The sequence below is a fragment of the Vombatus ursinus genome, unplaced genomic scaffold (genome assembly GCF_900497805.2).
Source record: "Vombatus ursinus unplaced genomic scaffold, bare-nosed wombat genome assembly UNPS02010788.1, whole genome shotgun sequence".
NCBI lineage: Eukaryota > Metazoa > Chordata > Mammalia > Diprotodontia > Vombatidae > Vombatus > Vombatus ursinus.
In genome coordinates, this window is record NW_020950566.1 from 5,504,350 (window position 1) to 5,531,567 (window position 27,218).

The 27,218-nt window shown below is 36.3% G+C and overlaps 3 protein-coding genes across 8 annotated transcripts in view; all 3 read right to left on the reverse strand.

The window, feature by feature from the left end:
- The window catches only part of CADPS2 (calcium dependent secretion activator 2), a 700,135-nt gene that overhangs the window by 461,458 nt on the left and 211,459 nt on the right, over window positions 1-27,218 (reverse strand). For 5 of the 6 annotated variants that reach the window (XM_027855139.1, XM_027855140.1, XM_027855138.1 and 2 more), the window contains exon 3: window positions 4,800-5,132. In XM_027855139.1, the coding sequence (XP_027710940.1) occupies window positions 4,800-5,132 (333 nt within the window). Of the gene's footprint in view, window positions 1-4,799; window positions 5,133-18,473; window positions 18,534-27,218 lie in introns of those variants that run through there. The other variant, XM_027855144.1, reaches the window with a different exon arrangement.
- On the reverse strand, window positions 20,512-21,639 carry RNF133 (ring finger protein 133). Its single transcript, XM_027855145.1, has one exon. It carries the CDS (start codon window positions 21,637-21,639, stop codon window positions 20,512-20,514), a length of 1,128 nt encoding a protein of 375 aa, XP_027710946.1.
- RNF148 (ring finger protein 148) lies at window positions 25,044-26,684 on the reverse strand. Its single transcript, XM_027855146.1, has 2 exons — window positions 26,616-26,684; window positions 25,044-25,967 (listed from the first exon to the last, which is right to left on the reverse strand). The coding sequence occupies exons 1-2, from the start codon at window positions 26,682-26,684 to the stop codon at window positions 25,044-25,046; spliced, it is 993 nt and encodes a 330-aa protein (XP_027710947.1).

Here is a 27,218-nt window from a genome sequence, read left to right on the forward strand (position 1 = left end):
AAAGAAATTAAGCCCATTCAGTGACAGCACCCTCATCTAACCCTTCTTTTCTCATGCTCTTCCCTCCACTCTCTCCTCCTACATTCCAGTCTGAGTCTCTAAGAACAAACCCTTCTCAATGCTGTGATCAACACTTTTTATCCACATCATTCCATCCTGTCCCATATTGTACAAAAGACTGCTCTCCTTCCCACCCCGGCACCCATTCCGCTGGTTCCTTTACTGCTGTATACAAACATGGAAACCTCCAAGTTTCATTCAGTCTTAAAAAGTCATGATGAGATACTACCATCTGTGCATGCTTTTGTCCCATTTCTTTCTTTTCCTTTCTCACCTGACCTCCTTAAAGCAAGTCGTTTACACTTTCCTTTCATTGTCTTCTAAAACATCTGCAGTTTGGGTTCCAACTTCTTTATTAAACTGAAGCTGCTCTCTCCAAAGGTACCAACCATCTCTTACTTGACATATTTAATAGCCTTTTCTTAATCCTCATTCCTCTTGACCTCTCTGTAGCACCTAACACTGCCGATCATCTCCTTTTCATGGATTCTTTATCTTCTCGAGTTTTTATAACAGGGCTCTCTCTTGATTCTGATTATTCCTCCTCTAGTCTCCATTACTCTAACTATGGATACACCCCAAGATTCTCTCTCCACTCTTTTACTTAGTAATTTTATCAATTCTCATAAATTCATTATCACTCTCACTCACTCCAATTATAGAATCAGTTGCCTGATTTTGTCATTTCCATATTCACACCTCCCCCATATATCCCCTTATCTCCACTTATACATACATAATACTAGTTCAGGCTCTCATCATCTTTCCCCTGAAAGATGGCAACAGCCTCTCGATAAGTCAACTTGCCTGAGTTCTCTCTTCACTCAAATCTTGGCAAAGTGGTTTTCCTAACATACAGCTTTACCACTTCATCTCCTATCCCATCCCAATAAATGTCAGTATCTCCCTATTCAAATTAGAATAAAATAAACACTCTGCTCTTTGGTATCCAAAGCTCTGTACAAACTGGCCTCTCTTATCTTTCCAGGCTTCTTACACATTAATCCCCCCTTAGCATTCTCTGGTATTGCCATATTGGCTGCTGTTCCTCTACTGTCTGTTTTTTCACTTTTTTTTTTCCCCCAATGTCTTGAATGCTCTCCTGACTTAAGGTTTTCTTTTAGGCTCAGGTCAAGAATTACCTTCTGCAGGACACCTTTCCCAATCTTCTCCTCATCTCAGGTACTGCTGCCTTTCCCAGTCCCCCACTGCTAGGGCCTTACCCTATAAAATGTATAAACTGGTAACAGCTTTGTACGTATCTTTTGTAAATGTCTACATAACATATATGTTGTCTCCCCCTTAAAATATAAGCTCCTTGAAGGCAGAAACTTTTTCCTTGTATTTCTAAACTATTGTCTGGCACATACTAAGTGCATGATAAATACTTGATTGTTTGAGTATATGATTTCTGTGACCAAGAAAGAATTCTCTTAATATCTACATCTCAGATTTTCCATAAGTAAAAAAAAATAATATAGTCTATTCCTATGTACCATACAGTGGTCTATGATAAAAATTAGGGAATAAAATGTGAATTTTCAAACACACATATCTGACATAATCAGGGTACATAAAAATCTCTTTTTATTTGAAAACAGTCAGGGTTTATATTTTGTTTGAAAAAATCTGTTTAAGGATAGCATTAATTTGAGTTGCCAAACCAGAACTAGACATCTTCCTGATAACGGATTCTGTATGCTAATTCTCCATATATGGTGTCAGGGCACAGTCCTCCTACCTAGTCTATTCTCATGGAAACTTTCTCTTCCCAGACTATACCCTGTTTAACACACCTTTTTTTTTTTCTTCCCACAGACTCTAGACCTGCATTCTTAGTTTATTTTATTCATCAATTTATCTTATTGACACAGTTTATCTTATTCAACAATTATTTTTCAGTAGGGTTTATTTTCTTTTTGGCTGATCATGTAACAAGAACACAATTATGGCTACTACCCCTATGGCCCTTTTATAAGCAAGCAATGAGGTTACTGCAAGCAATAGTAAGAACATATAGGCATAAGGAATGAAATTATAGAATTATCATAAGTCTTATAGAAAAACAAAAACATAAAAACCTAACTCTGTTATCTACTGCAACATAAATAAAGTTAAGTCTTACTCATACTTGACATCCTCAATTCTGTTAAAACTCCATTCTTTTTATTGGTTCTTGTCAATTTTACCTAGCACTTCTACTTATCTTTTTTTTCTTGAGGTTAATGGTCCTTGAGGTTGAGTCCCCCTTCCTTTTCATAAGTAAATGTTATATTCTATACCTTTGACTATATTTTTTTAAAGTACTTTTTTTGGGTAGAATGCAAGAAACTCATTGGCAATACTGTGCTTTTTTTTTTTAGTTCAGAAATACTGAAATAAAACTTATCTTCAAGAAACCCAGACCTTTAGTCTTTTTGGGATCTGGATTTCTGCCAGAAACAAAGACAGATCTTATTTCAGTATTTTCTTCCTACAAAAATCCATCATTGTCATCACTGAATCCTCATATTTTGAGGTATTCTGTGGCTCAGGGACTATATTCAAAAGGACCAAGTCCAATCCTGAGAGAAATCCCTCCCAACTTGCTCTTATTGGCTTCTTATGACCCCATTCATTAATAGCTGTGATTTCAGAATATATCTGGTTGAAGGTAACAAAAGCATGTATCAATTTTAGGAGAATCATTACATACCAAATGTGTGTGTATACACAAATATATGTATGTATGTATACATATATATGTATATATATAAATTTTAAAGACTCATAAGCAAAAGTCCATAAATAAATTCAGATATCAAGTAAATAACTCACACTGATCCATAACAGCAATAATTCAATTCCTCTTCCTCTCTGGCAAGCCTTTAATTTTCTCCAGGTCTAACGCCCTACAAACTAAAAGCACCATCCTATTGTTTGGAATCCCCTTAGATGCAAAATCAAACTTAGAATTACTAATAGGGCAAACTCCCTGAAATTCTGAGCTCAGTCCTACTTTTCAGAGGGAGACATGCAGGCCCCAGAATGATAATACCACCCTTTGGTTTGGTCTCTCCTCAAAGGCGAGACTTCTCTGATATTCAATACACAGACATCCAGCCTTATGGTACTACTCTGAGAGACTGTATTCTCCAAAACTGGAAAGACATTTGTGGATGCTAAGCAGCTTACTATCTTTCATCAACATTTCCCAAACAACTCATGATAATAGCAGAGGACAAGGACCATTTCCCTTGTTTCTCATTCCATTACTCAGGTCTCCTGTCATTGCTCCTTCTGGTCCTGGAATCATAGTTCATTTTCTTTCTTTTTTTTTCTTTCTTTCCTTTTCTTTTCTTTTCTTTTCTTTCTTTGCTGGGCAATGGGGTTAAGGGAAGGTTATGGGGGTAATGGGTTTAAGCCTAGGGTCACCCAGCTAGTAAGTGTCAAGTGTCTGATCTGAGACCGGATTTGAACTCAGGTCCTCCTGACTCCAGGGCCAGTGCTCTATCCACTGCTCCACCCAACCACTTCATTTTACAGAAACGTTAACTGAGGTCATCCTAATTCTAAAATAGCAAATTCATATCCCTTGTCTACAAAATGTGTTTTAAATACATATTCCTATTCTATCTATTTGAGGAAATGGCTTCATAATATCTATATTTTCAGGGCTATGCTATGTGGCAATGCCTGATGATTTTTACTGCTAAAAACAAAGTAACATACCAGGGTAAAATAATAGCCATGGGAAAGTCAGAAATTAAGTTTTGAAAAAAAATTAAACATTTTAAAAAATTAAAGAGAGAAATTTCTGTTTTTGTTTTCCTTAGGATCAAAACTGAAAACCATTTACTGAGTGGTATATAAAGACCAACTCAGAGTTAGAAAATATTAGATATCAAAGTATGAGTACTGAAAAGTTTTTCTACAAGATGAAGACTGCTTTTAAATATCAAAGGGAAGAAAAAAAACTTTCAACTCAGAGAATTTATATTGTTTCACTTTCTTGGATTCTGTGGATTTTTACCCATCTTCTAAAAAGTTTTAATAATAGAGTCATTTCTTTCTGAATGAAAGGTACTATAAAATTTTGCTCCTAAACACGTGATTGTATCATTGAACCTTAAAACTAATCCAGTTAAATAAAGTTAAATGCAAAATCTCACTTCTGCAATAATCCCCCACCACTGCCATGTCAACTCCAAGACTAGCTAACCCCAATACAGTGGTCAAATTAATGCAAAATTACAGATTTTAAACTGGGTTATGATACCTCACCCTGGGATCAGTATTACATAAATGCTACTGAAGCAGCATATTCAAGGAAATGATTCAGAGACAAAATTAAACATAAGTGAGCAATCAATAAGTAGTATAAACTCTAAACAACATAGGAATAAAATAGATGTTTTTAAACCAATTTAATTTTTGTAGAACATGAAAGTAATAACTTTTGAAGCACTGGATTTCTAGCCACTTAGATTAAATACTTGGACATCTTTAAAAACCTAATCAAATTATGTAGAGTATATGGCAAATGAAATAAATTTTCTGAACACAGAGGATTTAAAGATTAAAGTGGTCAAGTGCCACTTCAAGTTTAATCCATTTTTTCCAACAAATGATCTTCCTAAAATGTTGTATATCTGGTTCAATATAGAACACATCACTAATTTAAAGAACCGAGTAACCATTTTCAGTTCATTTTTTTATCTGTATAGAAGCAAGCATTGAACACAGAACAACAACCTTACCTGACATGCATTATAAAGCAGCTGATGTTCCAATTTTTTTATACCCAGGATTTGTTGAAACATTTCATAAAGTTGTTCCTTGCTCAATATAAGTTCTGACACAGCACTGAGTGCCATTCGATTTGGCTGTTTGCACAGGTCCTCTTCACCTTTATAGATAGCATCATATTTGGCTATCCATGAACTCAGCACTGTCTCTTTGCTCAAACCATCAATTTCTGGCAAACTCCGTACCCTCTTCTCAATGTTTTTCTTGAATACATCTCTGAAGTCATTAGCAGAACACCCTCCACTGTGAACCATTCTGGCTACCCGATCACTCTTAAGGAAAACCTAAAAGAAAAGGTAGAAAAAGGCACATAAAATTAAATATGCACGCTAGTACCACTGTTCAACAATACAAAAGAATTCAAAGAAGAGTTTGGCATATCATAAAAGTGTTTTATAATGATTACAGTTTGCTTGAAGATTTATTCAATGCATTTTCAGTTCAATTCAAAACAATGGACACTAAGAAGCTATTTTGTGCAAAGCTCCATGCAAAGACACCACAAATTCATTTCATGAACAAATAGAAATATTTTGGTCCAAACTGTCCAAACTGTGGATAACAATTATGGGAATCTTCTCTTCTGCATGTATATCTCTGAGCAAATGGAGTATAAGGAAAAGGACAAGAAGAACTATAGAGTGAATCCTAGCTCCAACTTTGGCACATTCAGAAAATTTCTCATGTAGGGACTTTGTGGTTGCTAGAATAATCACCGAAAGCATAGAGAGGCAAATAGTAGAATATCCACACCTATATTCCCAAAATGAGTACAAGTATCAGTAGTGTGGGATCAGGAATCAAGATCTCTTCATAGATTAAGGGAGCTAACATGGATTTAGGATATACTTGTTGTTTAGTCTTTTCAGGCATGTCCAACACTTTATGACCTCATTTGGGCTTTTCCTGGCAAAGACACCAAAGTGGTTTGCCATTTCCTTCTCCAGCTCATTTCACAGATGAGGAAACTGAGCCAAACAGCATGAAGTGACTTGCCCAGGTCATACAGCTAGTAAATAAATGCCTGAGGTCAGATTTGAACTCAGGAAGACGAGTCTTCCTGCCTTCAGATTGAGTACTCTAACCACGGCATCATATAACTTCCCCCAGGATCTATTTACCTTCTAAAAATCCTAGGGAATATATGTTTTTATAAAGGCAGTACCTCTAGATTCACTCCTGCTACAAGAAGTTGCCAGTAAACTACCCAGAAATAATCCAAAACAAATAATGACAGATACCATAGGGAAGCTTTCCTTCTCAGAAGCGGTAAGTAAAATACCAAGATAATCAAGTCAAGTCATGGATCACAAGACACTCTAGAATATTCTTCAATTCAGTTCAAATCAATTCAACTCAGATGTTTCCTAGTTATCTATGTTCAAAGCACAGGAAGTCAGTACACGTTCATTAAGCATCCTTTCTGCTGAATTAACACTTCTCCTAACACAAAGATTACACAATGTAATGTTTATTCTCTCAACTCAAAAACTAATTTTAAATACATATATATTAAACACACATACAATACCTACCATGTGCAAGGTATTATTAATATGAAGATCCAAAAACAGTCTTTGCTCTAAAGAAATGCACAATACAAATGGGGGGGGGGGTAATACATTTATCCAAGTAAGATACAAGCTGGAAAGTAATAAGTAGAAAGGAGAGATATAAACAAAATACAATGAGAACTCTGATGAGAAAGGTGTCACTTTCAGGTGGGAGGCTCAGGGACAGTTTTGTGAAGGAGGTGGCAACTGAACTGGACACTAAAGAACAGAATGATTTCAAATATGTGGACAAACAGAAACATTCCAGGCATAAGAACTGTAGAACAGTAGAACGAAAGTAAAGAATGCCTTAAAGTGATTTGTTTGGAACACAGCACGCGTAAAAAGGTTAGCTGTTGTTTCAGTCGTATCTGACTTTTTGTGACCCCATTTGGGGTTTTCTTGGCAAAGATACTGGAGTGGTTTTCCATTTTCTTCTCTAGTTCATTTTACAAATGAGGAAACTGAGGCAAACAGGGTTAAGGGACTTGTCCAGAGTCACACAGCTGAGGCCACATTTGAATTCAGGAAGATGAGTCTTTCTAACTTCAGGACCACCACTCTATCCACTGTGCCATCTATCTGACCTGTAAAAGGATATAATATCAAATATTGAAAGAAGGGTAGGTTAAAAACAGATTGTGGAAGATCTTGAAAGTCAGACACGTAAGTTTGTCCTTTATTCTGTAAGTTGCAGGGATCCCCTGGAGGTTTCTAAGTAGGTTAGTGCCTTGGTCAGATCTCTGAATTAGAAAGTTTACATAGCAATGTAAGGTTGAAGCCTATTTCTGATGATGACTTATACCAAAGATATGAAGCCAGGGATATCATTCAGGAAATGCATGATTGGAAAAGTAGGTGGGTATAATCAGGAAGCAAGAGTAAGGATTAACAGATGGATGACCTGAGTGTTGTCCTGATAAGACCAAAATATAAAAAGACCTTAAACAATTTCTCCAACATACTGGATAGGTCATTTGTAGAGGACCTATGGAAGATCATAGGCAAGAGTCACACAGGAGAAGGTATGGATAGTAGTGATCTCCATCCATAGAGAGAATATTCAAATTGATGAAATTACAGATGGACTGTTCTTCCTTTGTACTTAAAAACTAAGGTATACTGCATATGTAATAAAAGATGGCAAAGTAAGGAGTTCTCAACCTCTTTCTCAGACTCCACACCACCTTGAATCAATAAGCAACATGTCAGATGTTAACTGTAGTAAGATGAAAAATATTCCCACACAAGAGACCTTCTGAAATGATAGATGGGAGGCTGAGTAACAAACTCACTGCCCTGGTCCACATCCTATGTGACTTACTGTCTAGGCCACTATTTGGGACTCTGACTCAAGTAGATTCTAATGACATTCCCTTAGCAGTGACCCAAACTGAACCCTTACATCTACTCTTTTAAAGTAGGCAGAGGAAGAGAGGGGAGAGCTTAGAGCACTCATGTAGTCCAGTGATCATGTACGGTGAACAACTATGGGGAAGGTCCAAGAGGAAGGGGAAGGGGCACCAATAGTACAGATACAATCTTCTCTACCAAGGGAAGGCAAGAGAATATAAATCTAGCTACAGTCATCCTTACCATCCCACTATACTAGTGAAGTTTTCCATGGCAAAAAAGTAAAAATTTTCCCTCAACTCTCAACCCAAGGAGGGCTCTGGAATCATCCAACTTAAGTTGTCTACACTGAAGGCAGAGGTTGGAGGTGGGGGAAAATGGGCCAGGACAAAAAGAGCTAACTCTGATACAATAATAATAGAAGAGGAAGGAAGGACAGCAAGAAGACTGAGAGAGAAAGCTTGGAAATGAGACAATCTTCCAGTTATGAAAAACAAACAAACAAAAAACAGCAGTTAGACTCCTGTAAAAGAGAACATGAGTAGAAAGGCCAGCAAAGTCACAACACAATGAAGAAATAGTATCCTGTAATGGGAAATAGACTTTCCAATAAAAAAGAAATCAAAACACAAATTCTATGGGTACATTTGTGGGGGTTGGAGAGAAGGAAGCAATTATAGCAAGATAGTTTGGCACTGGTTGAAAGAGAAATAAAAATAATCAAGGGAGGCAAGGATGAAAATAAGATGGATTTGGGGAGAAAACTGGGGCTACCAAAGAAGAAGTTAATAAGGCAAATGAGAAAGTAGGCATTTAAAACACATAATGGAGAAACTCTCCCAGGTAATCGATGCTCTGGGGGAAAAAAAGAGGCTGATATGAAACTCAAAAATATAGATGTAGAAGAAAATTTATCAAAAATGAGTAAAACAGCAAGAGCACTGTTAGATTTATACAAGTCGGATTAAACAATCTTGAGGATAAGAAGTGAAGGGCTAACTTAAAAGTAGTAGGTCTACCAGAACACACACACACACACACACACACAGAAATAAAAGGCTATGTATCATAATGCAGAAAATAACACTCATCAGAAAATTACTCAGACCTCAACTGCATTGCAAAACAATAATGATAAAAAATTTAGTTATATTTTTTTTAAATGGAAAAATAAATCAGAATAAATCAAGTAAGCATTAACAAAAATAAATTAAATACAGCAGTTTAGTATTTAAAAGACCCAAGAAAACAAACTAGTAAGTGAAATACTTTTGAACAAAAGGTATAGGAAAACTAGAAAAAAGTTTGGTAGGAATTAGATTTAAATCAGCATTTTGTACCCTATACCACAGCATATTCTGAATGAATACCTGACATAAATATAAAAGCTAACATAACACAAAACTTAAAGGAGGATTTTGAAACACCTTTCATAACTGTGAGTAGTGGGAATATTAATATCCAGTTAAGGGCTAGATATTTTAAAAAAAATAGAAAATTGTGATATGAAATTAAAAAATTCATAGACAAACATAGCTTGAAAATAAATGAAATTTGTCAAATAGGAAAAAAAAAACTTGGCATTAAATATAGGTAGAATCTCTGCCTATCTAGGTGGCACAACAGATAAGAGTACTGGGCCTGAAGTCAGTAAGACCTGAGTTCAAATCTGACCTCAGACACTTACTAGCTGTGTGATCTTGGGCAAGTAACAACTGTTTGTCTCAGTTTCCTCATCTGTAAAAAGTGAGTTGCAGAAGGAAATGGCAAACTACTCTAATATTTTTGCCAAGAATATCCCAAAGGGGGTCATAAAAAGTCGGATATAACTGAACAACAACAACAGCAGAATCTTTGCTAGAATTCTTACGTCAAAATATATGGGGATTTGACACAAAAATATGGAGAGGGATTATCAATCGATTAGAATATATTTCTTCATCTGTAGAACACAGACGTGTATATTGTCATCTTGTTAAGAGGGTAACAGACAATTTCTTATTGGCTTCCAATAAACAGAGCTACTCTCAATTTGACTGGCTGGCTGGAACCTTGGAGTAAAGAAAGGATTATAGGGTGCCATTTGACCTACGATTTATCTGTTGGCACTTTGCCTTACTGGACTACAAGATATGGGCTAAAGCAATGAAAATACCCTTTAATGTCATAATTATTAATGGAAGAGAAGTAGGCAGACATAGACCATATTCTCTTTGAATTTTAACACCTGACATCTGAGTTCTACCAAGAAATTAGGCCTTTCTTTTTATATGCCAGAAGGCAGGTAGGTGGTGCAGTGGATAGAGTTGTCAGTATGAAGTCAGGAAGACTTATCTTCCTGAATTCAAATCTGGCCTCAGACACTTATTAACTGGGTGACCCTGGGCAACTCACTTAATCTTGCCTCAATTTCCTCATCTGTAAAATGAGCTGGGGAAGGAACCACTTCAGCATATTTGCCAAGAAAACCCCTGAAGTGGTCAAGAAGCATCAGACAACTAAAGAACACAAAAAACACATTTGTATACCAAGACTACAAGTCAATGATCATATGCTGAGTAGCTCAACAGGCAAAGGAAAAATCAGTAATGATAAAAACTTGAACTAGGTAAAGTAATTACAGATGAGGAATTGACCAGGAAATGGATCTTTTGACTCCTCCAAATGAACATGTAAATTAACTCTGTAGCATGTCTCATTCACCCATGGTAGTTTATTTAGAATATGCATTTTTTCTATTCATAAAGTCTTTTAAATAACAGATAAAAACTACTATCTGCATGCTAAATTCTGAGACTTTGCCTGAAATAATTCCTGATAGCACTGTCATAGGATGTTCTAGCCACAAACTCTTGAAGAAGTAGATGTTGGTCACACTTATCAAAGCAGTCTTCTTAATAATGCCATGAGTATAGTCCTTTTTTCATTTTCCTCTGTTTTTATCCTTGATAATATCATTTTGTTTGTCTGATATTCCTAAATCCTGGCTTTATCAGGTATTATTTTCACTTACTAAATTATTATAAAAGCTTCAGTAGTCAAACCACCTCAAAACACAAAGAAAACCTGGGAAAGCTCAAATCTTGAGTCACTTTTTCAATATTAGATCAGTGATAACAAGGAAAGGCCAATGTCAGTCAGTCAGTCTTTGGAGAGTTTGAATATCAAATAGCTACCAATTCCCTAGGAGTCTCTTCTTTCTCCTCTCTACCCAAGCAGGATGAACTTGCTCCAGTAAATCTCACCTGTTTATCTTCCCTTCTTTATTGTATGTCCTCTCAATAAAGTTGGCTTGCCATACTGACTTGCTATGTGTTCCATGTTTCCTTGTACTGTACTTTAGTATCCCAAACTTACTAAACCTATAATAAGAAACTACTTAAAAATAATCCATTCAGTGTATGACTAAATAGTTCCGAATTTTCATGACCACCCCCCCAAAAACACACTCTAATGTATTATTATCTAATGATAGCATTACAAGTGCCCAACAACCATGCAAGATAATTTGTGTCATTTCATATCTTTCGGCCATACAATTATGGCAAACACAAAACAATCCTTAACTACTATAATCTATTCTGCTTAAAAATACATCATATAAAAGACTATTTGATCATCCCCACCTTTTTTTTTACCTCCCCAACCCAGAAATGTTGTTCATACTAAATCCTTGTAACTAATTTATTCCCCCTCACAGTTCAGATAATTTTATTTTTTCTTTTTCTTCAGTGGGTATGAGTTAATGCATATTAATGATGTTTTAAATGTATGAGAAACCACAGAAACAAGACACGGTACTATCATTATTTATAAATGTGCCTTTAAGGGATTTCCTTCTGAAGAAGGAAGAATCCAATTTAAAAAAAAAAACAACTTTTATGCATCCACTATATTTTTCACCTGTCTATTCAGCCTTGTGTCTAACACAGGAAATATCTTCACACTCCACCTCTATAACCCCAACCTGAACCCTTACCCTTCTCATGCCATTTCCCATTTTCTGTTACTACCTAAGAAGAAATGTTGTCAGCACCACAACATCCAGGCCAACCTTACCATCTTCCCTGTCATCTTCTAATCCCTGATCCACCAAAAAAAATCAAATCCTACAGTCCTAGGTCAGAGAATTTAATAGGCACACCGTGAATCAAACAGGTATACTGTGATCTAGGATGAAGACAGACTGTGTACTGAAAGAGAAAGCTCATAGAGAGATAATACATATAGGAACCTAGGAGAGTGAGAAAACTCTATTTCTGATTATCCTGAATTAGTACGAATGCCCTGGTCGTTTTAGTGGCAGAATATGAAATTAGTCAGGATAAAGTGTTTTAGTTTATCAGTATTGCAATTGTATCTTGGACTCTTCTACTGCTGACTGGACATCCAACTGAAATGCACCATCAGCCCTCTGCCGTTTTGGTTCATCTCTCATTTAAAATAACTTCATATTTCCCACAGTCCTAACTGCAGAAAGTAACATATGTGTTAGCATTTAGAGAGTATATTCAAGCACTCTGTATAATTGTGGGAACATGAAGGGCATCATGATGATCAAATTATTAAGCATCTACTCACCCTGTATAATATTGCCTGAGACCTAGAGAGCTTTAAAACACACTGAGAAGAAACATTCACATTATGGAAAACTGAATTTCAATGTAATTGTTTTTCTTTGAAATTCTATGCATTTTGTGCATTTAAAAACATTATTCTGAGAAGGGTTAGGGAAACAGAGAGATGACAATTGTTACCATAGGATCTGATATGATCAATAAGAAAGAGAATAGAGAAAAAATGACACAGGAAAGGACTTGGGATCAGTGCATACAATAGCAATGGAACATAAATGATTATCCAGCAAAAAGACTAAAAAGAAATGGTTAGAAAGATGGAAAAAGATTCATGAAAACTGTGTCAAAAAAATCTACAGAATGTCAAGGAAAATATAGGTCAAAAGAATTAAGAGCTGTGGAGAGGGAAGTAAGGATGGGTACTGAGACCTGGCAAAGATTGAAAAATGTAAACAGTCCATGTCTGAGGGACCATGGAAAGATCAGTGTAATAATATTACTGTTTATAGGGTTATGAACTGGTCCAACTATTTTGGAAAACATTTTGTAATTATTTGAGTGTTCATATGCTTTGACCCAGCAATCTTACTATTGGTCATATATCCCAAGAAGGTCAATGACCAAAAGAAATGTCTTATATGTAACCATATAAATGTCATATATGTGACTGTAACCATAACCATTTATAACATTTCTTTGTTCAATCGAAAAACCTAGAAACAAAATGGGTACCTGCTTGGAGAACAGCTGAACAAACTGTGGCTCATGAATCAGATACAATATTTTTATACCATAAGAAATTATGAAAAGGAAACACTCAGAGAAACTTGGGAAGACTTGTATGAACTGATGCATATGGAATAAAGAATAACAAAGAACAACATGCACAAAGACCACAACAACTTAAACACTAAAAAGCAGGTAAAATCTGATGAATTATAGTGAACAATCTCAGTCCTGAGGAACAGACGAGGAAACTTCCTGTGTCAGATAGAGAGGTGGGTGGGGTCTTTGAACACAGAATGTGGTATATACAATCAGACATAGTTATGTCAGTTGACTTTGTTTAAATGTTTTTCTTTGTTACAGGCAAAGTTTCAATGGGGGGGATTTAAAGGGAAATGACTATAGTGTAAAAACAAAAGGCAGCCATACAATGAATAGAGCACCAGCCCTGAAGTCAGGAGAACCTGAGTTCAAATCCGGCTTCAGACCAAACACTTGACACTTACTAGCTGTGTGACCCTGGGCAAGTCACTTAACCCCAATGGCCTTTAAAAAAAAAGACAACTATAAAACTTACAAAAAAAAAAAGAAAAAAAAATATGTCATTCCTTGCCAGTTTTGACTAAAAGAAATGCTATTGTTGAACAACTGTCTTATTATCAAAATCAACTAAATCATAAAATATGGAGAGAGAGACTAGCCAAAGATTCCCTCCACTCCTATGGAAGAGAGATTCCAAGATTCTCTAGATAGTCCTCTTTGCAGATTACGTTGTGCTGGATACACTGAGCTACATAATACTGCAGGATTTCTTTAGTGAGATCTAGGCTTAATCAAGAGAGATCACTTTGGCAATCCACATGGGAAATATCAAAAAGATGAATCAGAATTCAGATCATCCAGACTGCGAGACGTGGTTGCATGGGAAACCCACAGGATTACTCTATCAGTGTTTGTGTGGGTAATGTGTATGTATGTATGTAACACACATACATGTTCATGTGTGTATAATTTTAAAGATGGGGAAACCTAAGGTCCTGGTGAGATAAAGGAATTTACCTAAGGCCACCCAGGTAGTATCTGAGGCAACATTTAAACTCAGGTCTTCCAACTCCACAACCTGTGGAGTTGCTCTTTGTTGCTGGATCTAGCCTATACACAGTCTGGTAAAGCAGAACACCTTTAACCATTCTCTGCTGTCTTCATCTCTAAGCACTGTCTTCATGTTACATACACTCATTTCTGTTTATTGAAATCCTTTCCTTCAAGGCCCAACTGAGAGGTCATCACCACCAAAAGTCATTCTCTGACACACTTGCTAGCCACGAACACGCTTTCAAATCTCTTAACATCAACAATGGTTTGAACCAGAGGTTTGCTAGCAAGTTTTTAATACCTAACATTCCAGAAAAATTTCCATGACACACTTTTAAGTTTAACTGCATTACTAACATTTTCCCCATCACTTTCTTAAGAGTATAGGCAATTAACAAAACAATAAATCAAGTCCTGATTTATGGCATTTGCTGATTACTGAGGTGTACAATGCTTATACTAGAAATTTAACAATTTGTTCACAAAAGCCAGTATAAGCTTGCTCCAACACACATTTCACTCATATGTACTCATAACATTTTACAGTTATTTCTGTCAGGTCATATCTGCTGCATTAGAGTATAATTTGTGTTAGTACCTTCTTAAGCCCAAGACTATAATTTTTTATCTTCGTACTCTCAGTGACAAACAGAATGGTTTGCACATAACAGGTGCTTAAGAAATATATATTTCACTTTAATGAAGCCAAAAGAATATACGGTTCCTAAAAGTTGGCCTATCTACCAAAAGTGTAATTCTTCTAATATGTTCTGTTGTTAGAATTCCATATGGAGATGTGTTCATGCATTTGTACCTATATGTAGATAATATATGAATATATGAAATGATGTCAGATCATGAGTAGAGATCTATCCTCATAGTCAGAGGTCTGTGTTCAAAGTTCTGCTGCTGACATCTATTGTCTATGTGCCACTGGGCAAGTAATTTAACAACTCAGAGCCTCCAGACAGCTCTATAAGGCTCTAAGGTGCTGAAGTGCTGATGCGTACTAGTACAGAAAATTTCTCACTGGGAATTTCCCACACAAACAATTTCCACACACGTGCATACATATATGTGTACATACATGTGTACAGTGCACAGATATAAAATATCGTGCATACATGTATTCCGACACATATGTACACTATTTTATATTGTGTGTGTATTTTTAAAAGTGTGGTTTTTTATATATATACACATATACATGACTATACATGTTTGCATAAAGAAAGAAACAGAAAGAGGAAGGGAGGGAGGGAGAGAAGCAAAGAGAGAGATAGAGAGAGAGAAAGAGAGAAAGAAAGAAAAAGAGAGAGAGAGAAAGATTGATTAATTATTAACCTGGGATCTATGAACCTTTTTAAAAAATAATTTGGCAAATAAATTTCAATATAACTGGTTTCCTTTGTAATCCTGGGTATTTTATTTTATGCATTTAATACCATTATTCTGATAAAGGGTTCATATGGTTCACCACACTGCCAAAGGGTCCCTGACACAAACAAGGTTCAAGAAACCCTGATTTATGTTAAGAGAACACTTAGCACAGTGTCTTGTACATTGTAAACAGTAAATAAAATGTTTATCAAAAACTCAAGCATCAAAAACACAGGCACAAGCACTGGTAAGGAAGAGCTTTTAGCAGTGCAGGCTGAAATCTTGCAATCCTTAGTCTTAAAGAGCTTCTGAGAAGAGCCATTCTGATAGAGAATGACTTGTCCAGGATCACAGAGCTACTATATGTCAGAAGTGGAATACCAACTCTCTATCTGACCCACCATCATTGTGCTACCTCTCACCAAAGTGTACTGATCTGTAAGTTGTAAGGAATTTCACATGGTACAGAACTGTCAGACTCACAGGTGTCAGGTCTCAATCTGCAGCAAAACTCTTGAGTGTGACCATAACAAGAGTAAAAATTGGGCAATATTTAACAAAATAAACACATGGTGCAAAATAATGTCATTATATGGTTTTCTAAGTCAATGTGCCACCCTCAGAAATTTTTCTCAGTTTGACACCATGCTGTAAAACAATGGGATCACATGTACTTGGAATGCTATATAGTAAGTTACAGTATAAGGAAAATCAATCAATAAGAATTTAAGAACCTACTATGTGACACTCAGTGTTGTAGATGTTGAAAACCATTTGTCTTTTACCCCAACCTATTTCAAGTCTAACACTATGCTATTCAGTAGGCCACACTGCCAAAATAGAGGTAGTTTTCGTAATACCATGATATACCCTAGAGGCCTAGACCATTTGAGATATATGTTTTCATTGTTTTAGAGGCAGGCAAATTCTGCAGATTTATAGATCAATACATTTTTAATGTTTGGGTTTTCAAAAACCTCAATTCCTCAATTCCACAAATAGTTTGTTCAACTTTAAAAAATTTCTATTCCTTTAGCTACATTCAATGCAAATAAACATTTTTTATATATCTGCCATGTGAAAGAAACTATACTCAGTATGATGAAAAAATCACAACCTCTGGCTTTCATTGACAGAGATAATGTAGTCATATTGATTACTTTTATCTTAATTTCTTAATTTCCTTTTTATCACAGGGTATTCAGCTACTCTATATGGCACAGTAATACACCTAATAATACACCTAACATTTCATTATGTTCATTCTAAGCCGTTGTCTTTTATCTTAAATTTCATGAGAATGTTGATCCTTCTCATCTCAGCCCTTCGTGCTGTTTCTAATTTGTTTCTGATTGAGACCATTTGGCACCAGTTATAATCTGAGCAGCAGGTCCCATAGTTGTGTTACTCATGACTATCACCCAGGACACTTCTTGATTCAGTTGTCTCAGTCTCTCTTTATAGCTATAATGATATGGCAAGCAAATTACCCCTAGTTTATAAAAGAATGAAAGCAAATGGGCGAACAATAAGTTTGGAACTCGTTAGTATACCCACATGCCTAGATTCCAAAATGCTACTGAATAATACAATTATTGGTGGTAATGACTAAAGAACAGCAAGCTAAAGGCAGGCATCATTATAATCACGTAGCAGGGAACCAGAATAACACTTCCTACATATGCATTCTATCTTATAAAAAGTCAATCCAAGTTGGAAGGAATTTGTGAGAAACCATTTAACTAAATATTCTCTCTCATGCACAAACACCCTTTAGGCTACAACATTATTGAGAGATTCACCTTACCATTTACATGTAAACGTCAAGCATTTGTGCAAGTCAGGGTAGGGAAGTAGTGCTGAACTCAAATAGAAAGAGGCCAGTAAAACTATACTTACGGATCCCTATGAAATCATATTGACTAAGCTTATTGCATTTTTATTTACTTTGTAAAATATTTCCCAATCACATTTTAATTCTGGTTCAAGTCCACTTAAGAGTGTTGCCTGCTGTATGGGGTGTGTTTGATACCTCTGGTGCAGGCTACTCCTGATACAGGAACTTTCTCCACTAAAATAGTCTTAGTAGATAAGTCCTGGGGACTTGTTTGTGGTATATATGGGTTAAGTGACTTGCCCAGGGCCTCATAATTTAATGTGTCAAAGATGAAATCTGAAGTTAGATCTTCCTGACTCCAAGCCTTGAACTCTAATAAGATCAATATGTAAAAGACTTTGACAGTTTTAAAGTGCTACATGAATGTGTGGTGGTAGTGGTGGCGGTGGCCTATATCACTCTGCCTTTCTCTTGGCAGGGTAGAGCAGTGGAGAGTAGGATGGATATGGAGCAGGATAGGGTATCGTAAAAAAATATAGCTGCAGGAGAGGGTTATAATGCCACCAGAACTGGGGAACAAAATGACACACCACACTGAAGAATCATAGTATTGTCTTGAAAGAGAAGCATTGTATACCACCAAGTGCACAGAAGATACAACCTACCATGTAGGGTGTCATTACAATGAATAATTAATTACATTCTGCATAATAATGTTATGTTCATCTCCTGCAGATATACCCAAAGTAACTGGGCTTTGTCAATCTATTCACACTCCCCTGCAAGGCAAGGCTTACAGGAAAGTTTTTCTGAGTCCTTTTATTTTGCCATGAAGAACTGATTATCTTAGATCTCTTCATCTTTTGCCATCGAAAACATTCAAACTCCCCTTGAATGAATAATCATGTGTTTTCTGACCCTGACCGCCCCCAACATGCCACCCCTCAAAAAAAAATCCCAGAACATACATTATGAAATTTAGACTCCTGTCATAACAAGACAGTTCTTATACTTAAATTGTTCAAAAGAATACAAATGATCCAAGAGCTTGAAAGAGTAAAGGAATAGGGATGAAGTTTATTTAAAATAACTCATTCCCCCAACCTTAGAAATCTTACTGCAATAGTCTGTGATCTCTGTACTCTTCATGACACCCAAAGGATCACTGGTGGGCCTAAGGCCTAGGAGAAGGAACAAAGAAAAAGGAAAAAATAAAAACAGGAAAGGGTGGATGGGGAGGGAAGGTGGAGAGAGAAAAGCTAGATGTAAGTAGCCAAACAATCTGTTAAACAGCAGTATTTATTAAGCACTTACTTTGTGCTAGGCTAAGTGCCAAGCACTAAGGGGATACAAATTGAAAAATAATAAGAATTCCTGCCCTCAAGAAGCTTACATTATAAGACCACATGTAAAAATCAGAACATACAGGATACAGAGTAAAGATACAGTGGAGAAGACACTGGCGGGGGGGCGCGGAGGGCAGGGGCCATAAAAACTCCTGATGGAGGAAGTGGTCCCTTCAGATAAAACTTTAAAAAATCCAGGGATTCTAAGAAATGGAAGTTGGGAGGGAAAGAAATGAAAATGTGGAAGGCAAAGGGAGCCCGTGGTGTTTAACATAGCCCTGTTGTGTTCACAGCAGAATTGTATTGTCACCTACTCATTCAGTATAGAAAGAAAGACTGAGTTTTGTTTCAGCTTCAGTTTTCCAAAGCCTAGTTTCCTCATCTGCAAAATAAGAAGGATTGGAGTAGTGATCCATAACATTTCCTTCAATTCTAAGATCCTATTACCACTATGCTTACTCTACTGCAGACAGGAAATGAAATTTTTAAAAAATCATCTTATTGTTAACAAAATTCCAGTACTGGAAAACAATTTTTATCACATTTTGTGAACCATATGACTAGATTCATGTTATATCAGAATGCCTTGATATGTTTTTTTTTTAATTCTATCCCCTTCTTGCTTCTTGGTAAGATTGAGATTAAATTTTTGTTTTCCAGGTTGCTAAAAAAAAAAGTATATGACTTTGGAAATGGTATTTGACATGTGAAAGACTTTCATTTTATACTTTTTTTTGTTGTCATTTTTCAGTCATGTCTGATTCTCTGTGAACCCATTTAGGGTTTTCTTGGCAAAGATAATGTAGTGCTTTGCCATTTCATTCTCCAGCTCATTTTACAGATAAGGAACTGAGGCAAATAGAGTTAAGTGACTTGCCCAGAATCACACAGCTAGTAGGGCAGATTTGAACTCAAGTCTCCCTGACTCCAGGCCTGGCACTCTATCCACTGCCACTTATTGCTCATTGTTATCTGTTTGTAAAACAAATGAGGTTCTGACACATATTGGTATTCAGTATTTTATTAATGGATTAACAAAAATTAGGAAAGGAATTTTTTAAGAAGGCATGTCTGTTTATCAGAGGAATTGTCTTTTCCTCACTGTAGCCATAGTTTCAGATTAGGAATCTTTGAGCATTTCCTCTAACAATATCAAGTAATGAAATATTTGCTGTTTATCTGAAGGATCAATGTTTATCTCAAAATACTTTGTCATTATGTAGATGTAGTTTGATTGAAATATAAATATTACTTGAATATAGCTTTATTAAAAGTTTCTTCTTAAGGTTAATTAAATGATGCATATCAAAATTTCAATGACCAAAATAGAAAATTATCATTCTTTCAACATAACCAACTGTATTAAAAATAGAAAAAATAAATGAAAAACTGAATCTTAGTTTTAAAATATATGTTTTTCAACTTTCATAACACTTCTGTTCTAGAATCAATGTGTAAACTGTATTAGAAATGTTCTCATCAAAAGGGAATTATACTTACGTATTATAAAATTATAACCCATATTCATATGTATACAAGACTGTGAAATTGAGCATGGTTTAGAACAAAATAAAATCATAAACATTTCTTGATAGGCTGTTTCTCCCCTCCCCCTTTTTGGGTGGCTTGGATCTCTTGATAAAGGGTAGAAATAATTACTATAGAAACAAAAAAGAATACAAAAAAACCCCCAACAACACCACCTTCCCACTTTAGACAGACAGAACTGCTTGTCAGTATTTTGGACCTGATTTGATAAACACAAGTTTAATCCACTTCTTCAAAAGGGCATGCTGTCAAGGTGAAGGATGAACATCTACTGATACAGAACTAGACTGATTATCATTTCCTGAAGAAGAGGATTCTTCCCCATGGGTCACTTTATCTGATCTTCTTACAGAAGGGTGGTCATTTCCAGAACTCTCCTCATTAGGTGATGTGGCAATAGGTGATTCATTTGACATTAAGACCTGCAAAGATTCAGCACCATCTTCAACATCCACCTCAATCCCTAGAGCTTTGAGAATGTCACATTTGCACATGGGGCAGGTGCCATGGGCCAGAATCCAGGGGTCAATGCAATTTTTGTGGAAAAAATGTTTACAAGTTAGAATACGCACGATATCATTAGGCTTGTACGCTTCAAAACACACAACACAGCTGTCCCCATTTGGATTTGTTTCCTCATCCCCTTCTTTTAAAACACGCAGCTGGAGCTGTCCAAAAGCTTTCTTAAGATCTGTTGTTAACCGCTGCCATCTTCTATTTTGAATCCTTGCTACCCAGAGTCTTCGAATATGATAGAAAATGAAGTAGGCCAAGGTAGCAGTTGTGACAATAACAAAAGACACAAAATAGTGATTCATCCAGATGATATGTTTTCTGCCCACCTCGATCATAACAGTTACATGAACTCCCTTCTGAATCAAATGCAAAATTTCTGTGCCTTTTAAGTTGCCAATCATTACTGCAACAATATCTCCGATTCCTTGGTGAGACATGGGAAACACTTGGTTGCCAGTTCCTGCGAAGTTGTAGATGATCACCCCATTGGCTCCTTTTTCTGCTGCTATTTTTATTTTCTGTGTGAAAGTACAACCTCCCCGCTCTATGAGGGCAAGCCACATTTCTGAGTCCTTGGGTTTGCTGAAATTGGTCAAGGGATTACAGGCATTTTGGTTCCTTCCTTCCGGTGGCACTACAACTCCAGCTACCCTCTTCAAAATGGAGCCTCTTCCAAACACCCCAGTTTCCCCCAACTCAGATAACATCCGGTTCCCCATGTGAAATGATATGTTCATATAAGCAGTCCAGATGGCGCTTGCTTTGCAATAATTCTGACTAAGCAGCAGAAAGACAGTGAATTCCAAAAGCCAGGAAGAAGCAGCATTGATTCTCCAAGTACCTGTCTTAACTGGATTCATTTCTCCCTTTGCCTAGCAACTTAAGAACCAGTGAAGCAAAAAGAAGTGGCTCCCACATCTGGTGGCAACTAACTTAAAACAACAGAAAGAAAAGAGTCTTCAAGGGGAAAACATATTCTACTACCCTCCCACATTTTGGGGGGGAAATTCTTGAAGACTTCTTATGAGTCTGAGATGTTGAAGGTAAGAATGAGAAAAACTTTATATTGGGAAAAAATCTAGTCCCACTAAGTCTCTACAGACTGCTGTTGGGTAATGTGATTGTGACATCAGAGACAATTCAGCCAATCATAAAATATCTTAGCTCATACTGAAATTTTATTGGCTTGGTCAAGTGTTGTTAGGGGTGATTTCCATATTGTTATATAAAATGTTATTGCTTAGTTACATATAATACTGGCAGGTAGTTAACCTCCAAGGCCATTAACTGAAAATAAAAACAAAATGGGAAATCCATGCATATACTTTACTTTTAAAAATCTGCCAGGCTGTGACCTAAAGCCACAAAATTGTTAATAATATTTGTATGGGACAAATGAATTCCTCTCTTCTTCAGCACAGTGGTAAAATCAAATGGGTTGAGGTTTTGTTGCTTTTATGAACAAATGATCAAGCGAGCAATCTTATAGTCAAATAGAATCAAGTTTAAGGAGATAGAGGACTCTTTTGGACTCAGCCCTGGACTAGACATCAACAGAAATAGGTAAAATATTTTGATCATGTCTAAAAAACCTACATTCAAATATTTAACAATGTCTTCATTTTGTAGGGGTTAAAGGATAATGAAGGGATCTTTTTTGATTGATTATTGCTTTTTAGCGACTCAGTTTGACTTTCTGATTATACATCAAGTAAAAACAAAAGATATTTTAAAAAAGGCAAAAAAAAATCTGAACCCATAGTTTCCCAGAAGAAATCTGATACATGGGTCATGAAAGCTTTTAATTTTAGAATGAGGGTGGTGGTAGAGAAGGATAAAAATGGCTAACATGGATTTAGCAGTATAATATATTATCAAATTAATGAAGAAAAATTCAACCTAAGCAAAAATGTACTAATTCTACATTAGCTAAACATAATTTCAAAGTGGTTTAAGAAAAGTTGAGAGCCTAAATTGCTGTATTAGAAGTCAAAGGGGACAACAGTAAGAATTCCCCCAAATGAAGCACTTCAGCAGCTGTCAAGATATTTTTCGATTTTCTTTATATTATTCTCATCAGGCTAAATTCTAGCTGGACTGATGTTGACTGCATAGTAAGCATTCAAAATAAAAGGATGATTTTGTGAGAGAACTAAGAAAAACTTTATCATTGCTACCCAAAACTTTTCCTGGTGGCAATGGTCTGTTTTGTTTTTTTTTTAACCTCCATCATATTATATGTTTACTGTTGTTTCTTTTGATAAGATTATACTAAAGCTACATGTTCCGTCATTGAAGAGGAATGTTATTGATTCACTTTGCTCAGTATCTCATTTGACTTTGGTACTGAATCCTCTGGTAGCTAAGATTAAAATGACTTAATTAAATTAACATTATTCATTAAATTTAACTATTCAAAAAAGTAGTATAGTGTGATAACGCTATCTAGCATATGAAAGTGTGAAAAAGAGAAGAGGGTAAAAGGGTACCTAGAGATAAATAAGATTTTGCATTAAAAAAAGGAAATTTATGAAAACATATGTCACGATAAAAACTAAAATCCATAACGATCAGTTTTCAAAACAGGTCATGAAACTGTCTCATGTCTCTGCCCTTCCCCTAAAATATTATTTGTGTAGATATATCAATAGGTAATGAAACCTAGGAATTAATAATGTGTTTTATCAGTCACAAAAATAACATTCATATGTTTAAAGTAAGCTTAAAATTTCTCTCCTGTATATATTCTATCTGGAAATGTACAGCTAGGCAAAAATGAGACTCTGGGAAGAGGGCAAGATGAGGGGGAAAAATCTTAGTTATTTGCGTGACAGTGGTTTTCTACAGTTGTTCTTAAATGGCTAGTGATCCAGAGACTGAATCAGCATTAAGGAACATTTAAGTAAAGCTATCCTTGGCATACTTCTAGAAGGATAATTTTGGACTCCTGCTAAGGACTAGGGGATATAAACGTGAAACAGAAGTTCTGGTAAATCCAGCCTTAAGTAGCCAAGACTTTCTGTATAGGACTTGAGTGATTGTATGTCTTCTGCCCGAGGGATTGACCTTGATCATTTTAGAGAAGCATGTTATCAGGATGACAAGAACATTAATACATACACATAATACATAATAATAATAATAATACATAATAATAGAGAGAGAAAAAAAATAAGAGCAAGAGAGAGAATGAGAGAGAGAGAGAGAGAGAGAGAGACGCACAGATACAAAGAGAGAAACACAGACACAGAGACAGAGAGACCCAGAGAGGATGAGAGACAGAGACTTCTTACGGATTCTTTACAAAGAATTCATCAGAAGTTGTAACCTTTCCCCTTAAACAGACCTATGAAATAACTAACTAGCAAAATCTCTCTACTAATGCTGGTCAGTAACTGCTCTTCCTGAGGCACTGAAAGGTTAGAAGGTTTGCCTAGGGGTCACACAACCAGTATGTAACAGAAATGGGACTTGAACCCAGGTCCCTTTAAATCTAAGCATGCTACCTACTTGTGAACTTCAAGATTTTCTACAGATTTTTTTTGAGGGAGAGAGGATTGTTTTGTTTTGTTTTGTTTTTGGTTATAGCGAGTCATAAAGATCATCTATGTACTAAAGCAAGAAGGGACTTCGATTTTCACTGGTGTAGGAAGTATCCCTATCAATGAAATATGATAATAATTCTAGAGGTGAAAGGGACTCCAGAGGTCACCTAGTCCAACCCTCTCATTTTATAATTAAGGAAAATTAAGTCATCTCCCCAATGTTTACACAAATATTAAGAATCAGAGGTAGGTTTTGAACCTTAGTACTCTGACTCCAAAGCCAATATTCTTTCCACTGCACCTCTACTCCACCTCAGAATCCTGAAACAGTGAAAACTAGCAGAGATAGTAATGTGATGTATGCATGGAAGATAGGTAGAAAAGAAGGAGAGAACAGTGGTATATGTATCTTAGAAAAAGTCAGATGAATTAGAAACTAGACCTTTAAAACCTGTAACATCCAGTTCACTGGGTATGTTTTAGGGTTTTATTACAAAAAGAAGACCATCATCACACATGAATTTTGATCCTTTTCTATAGAGTTTATTTTATCAAGATGGACAAAAAAATGGACACACAAATTTGACTAACTTTTTAGTGAAGCATGGTCTTAGTTTATAAGCAGTTCATTCGTATCTCTAGCTGAAGTGAAACAATAATTCATTCAATACTAGATTTTGTAAGATTCAGCGTCATCATTGGAATGTTCCCTTAGTTCCTTATACTTTAAGAATGTCACATTTGCACATGGGGCATGTCCTATGGGCTAAGAGCCAAGGATCAATGCATGTCTTGTGGAAAAGATGCTTGCAAGTTAAAATGCGCACTGTATCCTTGGGTTTGTACATGTCAAAGCACACAACACAGCTATCTCCATTGGGATCAACTTCTTTGTCCCCTTCTTTTAACACACGCAGTTCCAACTCACCAATTGCTTTTTTGATATCTGCTTTTATCTGCCGGCGTCTCCTGGTGGCAGCGCTGGGCATTCTGGGCCTCCGGGCGCAATATAAAAAGAAGCAGGCAACAGTGGCAGCCATAAAGGTAAACAGGGACATGATATGATGATTCAACCAGGGCATGTGTCTTCTCCCTACTTCAATTATAATTGTTACATGGACTCTCTTCTGAATCAACTGAAAAAGTTCCATGCCTTTCAGGTTCCCTATCATCACTGCAACGACGTTTCCTGTTCCTTGGTGAGACATAGGAAAAACCTTGTTGCCAGTACCTGGAGAGTTGTAGATGATTACTCCATTTGCTCCCTTCTGAGCTGCCACCTTTATCTTGTGTGTAAAAGTGCAGCCTCCCCGTTCAATGAGGGCCAGCCAGGATTCTGTTGGCTCAGGTCTGCTGAAATTAGTCATGGGGTTACAAGCATTCTGATTCCAACCCTCAGGAAGTACCACCACGCCAGCCACCTTTTCCAGAGGAGAGTGATTTCCAAATACTCCAGTTTCCCCTAACTCTGATATGATTCGATTTCCCACCTGAAATGTTATGTTCAAGTGGGCAGTCCATATAGCTTTTCCTTCTGAGTCAGGAAGGCTAAGGAGTAGGAAGATGCTAAACCTCAGTAGCCAAGAAGATGCAACACTTCGTTTCCAAGAAGTCATCCTAAATAGCCTCATTCCTCCATTTGCCTGGCAACCACCAAACATGAAAAAAACAAAATATTAACAAAATGCAAAAGGTTAAGTATTTGGCTTCAATTTCTGGCAACAGTTAATTAAAACAATGAAATATAAAAAGTCTACATGGAGCCAAGACATGCCTCCTCCCTTCCGGGTTTTTATTTTTAGATTTTCATAATGAAGCACAATAAAAACGGTCTTATTACAATGTGATTTCACAAAAATTATGACCTACTAATATAAAAATTGTGACATCAGATATACTTAAACCAATCCATGAGTTTATTTTAACTTTTTGCATACTGTTGTCCTATTGGCTAAACAGCAATAACTAAACACTATCTTTTATCAATTAGACCATGGTGTATTAGAATATGTTAAGGAGGAGAAGAAAAAATATGTGAGTGTCGGCTTGCTGTACATTGAGTATGACACTTAATCCTTCTAAACATTTGTTTTTCTATATCTGAAAGATAGAAATGATCATCATCTATTCACAAGACATCTGTATGTCTGCCAAACTGTGTAACAGAGGAGTGGCTTTAAACAAGAGAAGCATAAAATAGCCACTCCTTAACCCCTTTCTCTCTTTCCACATTAAGTGCTAATCATAGGCACAAAGGTATCAAGATGATGAGAAACTCAAGGAAGACTTACCTGGTTAGGCTGATTTATTGCCATTCTGTCAAGGAAATCTGCCTGTTTACTTACAATCAAGTTGGCCATAGATGGAAGGCAGCTGGTAGTGTGGTACTATGACATTGCTGCTAGCTACAGTAGTCTTCACTGGTTTAAAGTAGGACTGCTTTTAGTTTGAATCCTTACTTCAAGTCAGTCTGCTATGAGAGACCCTTACTAGGACTTCAGGTCTCCTAGCAACATGCATTGGATTATGCATGCCTCTCTAGTACATACAATGTCACAGTCCATCAGAGAGGACTGTAATAAGTGGGAAATACAGAGGACTGGGAGTCAAGGTCACCATAGGGCAGTGGAAAGAACATTGACTTATGATGTGGAGGGCTGATGGTCAGTGCTTGAATTCCAATTCTGCCACTTTAGGCCACAAATTCTTCATCAAGAGAATGAGGGGACAGCACTAATTGAACTCTAAGGTCCTTTCCAGTTCTAAATCTTATACCTATTGCCTGGGTTCTAGTCCTAGGTTAGAGACTAACCAGTTTTAAGACTTTGGATGACTTACTCAGTCATTGTGGGGCCACTGTTCTCTATTTGTAAATCACTGGAACTGGATTTTTG